Raw genomic sequence first — 6,000 nt, 5'->3', positions numbered from 1 at the left:
CTTTCTTCCCAGGCATTCCCTGAGAACCTGGGGAAGTCAGACTGGCCTGGCGAGCAGCCGAACTCTGCTGCTGCTGACACCTCTCCAGCAGGAGCAGTGTGTGGGCAGACAGGTGGTTTCATCATGGGGAGGAGGAGGCATGCATCACCTTTTGTTTGAGCAGAAGCATCTTTTTGGAATGCTGTCCATTTTATCGGTGAGGGCTGGAGCAGGGAGCATCCAGGAGAGGCTGGCTGTTGTAATTCCCACAAGTGGAGGCAGGCTGCTGCGCCCGCCCGCTGCCGCCAGAGGAAGAACCTGTTGAATTTGCTGGGAGCTATTGCTGGGAGGACGAGAGCTACGCTCACTGGGACTGCAGCAGCCAGCGGTGCCTGAAGTAGCTGCTCCAGAGCTATGCTGTGGGGAAGGGGCAGAGGCTTGGATATTGGACACTGGATGCCCCTGTGGGTTAGAGCCTCCACTTTTGCCTCCTAAGCCGGGGAGGAAGAATACGCAGCTGTTCACTCGTGGTTGGCTCAGCCCAGGATGGCTGCGCTCTCTCAGCACCTGAGGATCCTGCTCTGGAAGAACTGGCTGAGTGTCAAGAGGCAGCCGGTGAGTGTGGGAACAGAGGAGCGGGAACCTGGGAATGGTGGGAGCTGATGAGCAAGGGGGACACTGCAGGAGAGGAAGGTCATGGTGATAGAGGCACAGGGAAGGAAGGGAATGGCATGGAAGTGAAGGCGGGTCTTTTTAGGCCAAAATAATTGGGTCTTGCATTGGAGCTCATGCAAGAGGGCTCAGGAGTCCAGATGGAGTACTGTGGATGCCACTCTTGTTCCCTCTGTGCAAACAAAACCATGCACAAACACATGGGCAGGCCTGAGTTCAGCTGCAGTTCTGTACCCACTCCTCTGGAGCAGATGCCATGGTTGGTGTACAGCCTCCAAGGAGTCCCTGGGATGTGGGGGTCGTGGGGCCTTACACAGACCCATTTGTAAAGGATGGACAAAGGAAAAAGTAGCTCTGAGAGATTCAGGTAGGACAGATTTCCAGTGCAGTCCAGGGTGCTGCAAATCAAACACCCCAATGGTCTTTCTTCTCAAAAGACAAAACATTGCCACCAGTGTCCAGAGAGTGATCTGACCTGCAGCAGCATCAGGGAGGTGCATGTTCCTTTGGGTGGCTTTGTGTGGCCAGGCAAAGGCTGCCCAGTAGTTTTGTCCCAGTCTGGTTTTGGTGCAGCTGCACAGTAAATACAGCATCCTGAGGTTCACGGGCCTGTACCTCAACCTGTCCTCTTGCTAGTAATCCAAACAAGATGGGTTTTAAACTTGCCTTGGTGGACTGGAAGCCTTGGCAGGTGCAGAAAATGCTGACAGAAGAGAAGTGGCCATGGAGGGTGTGATATGAGGATGGACTGAAAGGCCCAGTATGACCATGTGCTTCTGCAAGGTCACTTCTTACCTACTGTGTTCTCCCTCTCAGTTGTGGAGCCTAATTTGGAGAGGTGCTGAGTTCCTCTGACTCCTATGGATGTGCTGCATACCTGAGTATTCTTCACTGCTGCAAAATATACCTTTTCTGAGATGCAGAAGAATCTCAATAAATTACTTCTAATTTCTCAAGAGAAATTGTAACAGCCTCATTAAAGCAGAAGGTCTGGGTCTCTGAGCTCTTGTGTGCTCAGAGTAAATGCCAACCTAAGCCTTACTTGTGCTTTGACCAGTCTCACTTGCTTTAATTCTGGTTTCCTGTGGAGTTGAAATATCAATTCTGTAGAACTGAAATGTCAATTAAAATAAAAATCTGGCCACTACAGGCTATTTTATGGCAGCCATTCCCTGCAACCCTCCTTCATTTCCCTCTCTTGCTCCAAATTAGGGAGCTTGCTCAGACTGCAGAGGGTGTGAGGAGGTAAAGCCAGACCTCTGCTCCCAAGCACATCCTGATTTCTGTCCTCCTCCTTGCGTGTTTTTTACCTGTGTAATCTGCCTTTGCTTACAGACCAGGCTGTTGGAGAGCTTTTTTTTGGGAGGGAGGGAGGGAGGGAGGGAAGTGTTCTGTTGTGCTTTTCAATTTCTGATAAGGAGTGAAGGTGGTTCCTGCTGCTGCAGTGGTGTTGGCTGCCCTCTCTGGGAATGACTGGAATGCCAAGGGATGGTCTGACACCAGGCAGCCCCATCCCACCCCTGCAGACTCAGTGCCCTCCTGCTCTGTTCATCAGCCTCTCCAGGGCTGGAAAACATATTTTACTTCTACCTTTTGCTCCACACTGTATTTTTATGTACCTGTACCCAGAGATACTAACGAAGGTCTGAGCGATTAAATCAACTTTTAGCAGTGAAATAATCCACCAACCAAGGGATTATGCAATGACATCACAGTTCTTAATGTCCTGAGAGCCAAACTGAGGTTGTTTATGGTTCCATTCGAGTCAAAGCGTTCCACCTGCAAGCCATTTGGCCAGGGTGGTTGTCTTTGGCTAGAAATGCCTGGGACAGAGGGAATGCTGTGATGTTGCAACTGATGTGCCCAGCTACTATTAAATCCAATTAAATCGAAGGACACAGATACTGAGGGAAGAGCTGTGTGGAAAGTGGGGACTATAAGCAACATTATAGCTCAAAATGGGGACGTACCACAATTTCCCTGAGTAGAAACTATCAGTATTCATTCATTGTCCCAAGAATGTGACAGATGTCTGGCCCTTCCTTCAGGCAGCTTCTGACTAATATCAGTTTCTGTGCTGTTACCCCATAATTTTCCTTTAGCCTGTGTGGTTCTAAACGAGGAGGCTGCGTTAATGATACTGTTTGCACAGGAATTAATCACAGTTAAACTGCGTGTTTGGGGACTGATTATAGGGAAAGCATCTGATAGAAAAAATTATAAATAGATGGTAGTTTCAGTGATGGATCCTGTTACAAGTTGGCAGTGTATATATGAAAGGCAGGAACTGTCTGTAAAAGCTAAAATACTGCTGAATGCTAAAATTAGAGGAGTGCCCTCTGTGAAGGGATGTGTGGGGAGGGGCCTTGTGATTTGGTGTCTGTCAGTTGACTATTTTGGGGCATGAATTTGTTCCTGCTTTCAAGCCTCTGTCACCTCATCAGGGCTGATAGGGATGGACTTGCTGTAAAACAACCATCTTCAAGCTGAATTGCTCTGCAGGATTTGTTTGTCTGTCTGTTTGGTTTTATGTTCCAGTAAGTGTTACAGGAAATGAAAACATGGTTATGGGCTTGGAATTACTTTGGAAAAACAGTTGTGGGTAATGTGTGCTGATCTGAAAAAAATAGTAGCACAACGATGAAAAATGGGATTATTTTGAAGAAAGACATCTTTGCAGTTACAAAAATTGGCATGAAGATGGCATAGCAATTTTGCAGCACAGAGTAGCTTGAGCTTAGCTGCTGATGGATGGAAAGCTCTGATCTAGTAAGCATGGGAGCAAGGTAGCCAGCTAGTGCAGAAGCTGTTGATTATTTGAATAATTGCATTTTCTTGGCTCACTAAACTCCAAGGCTTGTAGTTTTAAGATTTTGGGCCTCCTACCTAGATTGGTTTACTACAGTAGATGATTACCAGACTGTATTTTCTTAATTCTTATCCATTGAAACTGTCAAACCTCATGTTAAACACAAGAGTTCTATAGATGTTCATGTGTTTTTCAACTTATTAGGCCAATTCTACATAATTTCTCTTCCATCTTATGTTAGATATAACATAAGATTATAACACCCTCTTCCCTGTGAGGGTGGGGAGGCCCTGGCACAGATTGTCCAGAGAAGCTGTGGCTGCCCCATCCCTGGAAGTGTCCAAGGCCAGATTGGACAGGGCTTGGAGCAGCCTGGTCTAGTGGAAGGTGTCCCTGCCCATGGCAGGGGGTGGAACAAGATGGGCTTTAAGGTCCCTTCCAACCCAAACCATTCCATGATTCATCTCAGCTCCTGTATCTGGACTGCCACAATCTGGAAATGGAGAGGGGCCAGAGATTTGCGTTGCTGGGGTCAGAAGCTCATATGAGGGATCTTGGTGATTGGTGTTCAGATGTGACTTCTGTGGCTGACTGGTTGCACAGCTCCATAAACCCCTTCCTTCACTGTTCTCGGGCTCCACATTTTGTAAATGACCAAATCCTTTCTTCAGCTCCACCACGAGGCTCAATGATTTGTGAAGAACACTGAAATTTTTTGGGAAGAAATGTTGTAGACTTATCAAACAGTCAAACTCTGGGATATAAGTAAATAAAAGTCATATTTACCTATTATTTGAGCAGCATCTTTCACTAAAAGTGAAACCAGCCTTTCACACCTCAGCTCTTTTATCTCACCATTGGTGTGTCCAAAAGTCCTATATTTCCCAGCATGCCTTTACTATTCCATAGCAGTGTCTCCAAGCTGGATAAACACTGTCCCCCGTAATTATCAGCCAAACTGAAAGACAGGAAGCCTTGTGTTGTTTTCAGCCTTGTTATTTGCTCTCAAAATCTGAGGTAGTTTTTCTTCCTGCATAGATAATGCTTGGGCTTTAATTGTATGCATACTGAGACAGGTGTGATTTACAATGCACCTATAACTCATTTAGGGCACTACTTGTACATTCCAGACGGGCTCTGGGACACATCAGCACGACAAACGTAACCCATATATTTTCATTGCTGTTTTATAGGTATGGTCGTTTGTTTTAATTTCCTGGCCTGTGGTTGTTTTCATAATCTTGGCCATTATCCGTCTCAAATTCCCTCCAGAACCACAGCAAAACTGTAAGTAACTGGTTTGTTTTTATGTCTGTGGGGTTTAGTTCTCATTTCAGTGACTGATGTGTTCATTTGATGTGTTTTGTTACTTTTACAAATTTGGTTCCTTATAGTTTCCAGTGGAGATTTCCTGGGATGCAGAATGCTGTAAATAAAATGTGTGTGTTCCTCTGAGGTTCTTTCTGCTCATGTTTTTTTCAAATTAGCTTGATAATTAGAAAACAACTTTAAAGAACTGTCTCATTGAGATTTACTCAGATACTACTGTTGTAGACAGGAATATAAACTTACAGGAGAAATTGAGGGAGAAGAGGGCAGTAAATTGAGTGAGGTCAGAGGCTTCATGTGTGATTATGGAGGTGGGGTAAGAAACATGAGATTGGTCAACATGAAAGGTTTTACTTTGTGTGTGCTACAGGCAAAATGTGCATATTTAAGCATCTTGCTGCAAAGCTCAGCTGGAGACTGGTAGCTGGTGGTGTATGTGAGCCCTTTCTAATAAAAATAGCAGCTCTTTGGGTGGGTGAGTAGTTGTTTGGGGTCAAATGAGTGAAGTGTTTGCACAAGCTGGTTCTCACTTACAGATTTGCTTCTTGTGTCAGGAGAACCTGTGTGCATGTTGGGGCAGGGATGCACTTGAATCTGCTCTGAAACACTTCCACTGGTTAGTGAGGCCTTATTGCCATCAGGACCGGCGTGTCCCAGCCCAGGGCATGTTTGTTCATGAAGTTATAAAGTAAAGCAGGGCAAGGAGTTTGTCCAGCTGGAAGCCTTTTTTCCCTTCCACAGTGTTAATTTTGAGTTGGATCAAATGACAGAGTCACAGAACGGTTTGGGTTGGAAGGGAGCCATAGTTGCCCAGCACAAGCCCCACCATAGGGTCTCAAAAATTACTGTAGTAAAAGATTTGCAACACCACCATGAATGACCCACATCAGGGCATCATTGACTGCACAAGAGCACAGCATGGGTAATGTTGGGTTTCTGTGTTTGGGGCAGAGAGGAGAGGAGGCAGAGTCTGGCAGCAGAGAGGACAAGCAGTTGGCTTCCAAGGTTTACAGCTTTCAGATGTGTACGATGTGGTCCTGAGGGATCTGCTCCTGATGTCATGTGTGCACATGGGAAATGTTTGACCTGGTCAGTGACAGGTGTCATTCTCTGCTTAAAAAGTCTGTGTGGTGTGTGAGAAAAGGCCATATTGTGACAAATGTTAGGCATACAACTAGGATAACCCTTGTCCCAGAGAACTTGCAGCCTAA

General features: G+C 46.0%; 1 protein-coding gene across 1 annotated transcript in view; it reads left to right on the top strand.

Moving 5' to 3' along the window:
* Window positions 1-525: 525 nt before the first annotated feature.
* The window catches only part of ABCA12 (ATP binding cassette subfamily A member 12), an 83,157-nt gene continuing 77,682 nt past the window's right edge, over window positions 526-6,000 (top strand). The window contains exons 1-2 of the mRNA XM_027636456.1: window positions 526-594; window positions 4,654-4,747. Of these exons, the coding sequence (XP_027492257.1) occupies window positions 526-594; window positions 4,654-4,747 (163 nt within the window). The remainder of the gene's footprint in view (window positions 595-4,653; window positions 4,748-6,000) is intronic.

The sequence above is a fragment of the Corapipo altera genome, unplaced genomic scaffold, assembly GCF_003945725.1.
Source record: "Corapipo altera isolate COAL_440 unplaced genomic scaffold, ASM394572v1 45, whole genome shotgun sequence".
Taxonomy (NCBI): Eukaryota; Metazoa; Chordata; class Aves; order Passeriformes; family Pipridae; genus Corapipo; species Corapipo altera.
This window is presented reverse-complemented; position numbering and strand designations above follow the sequence as displayed.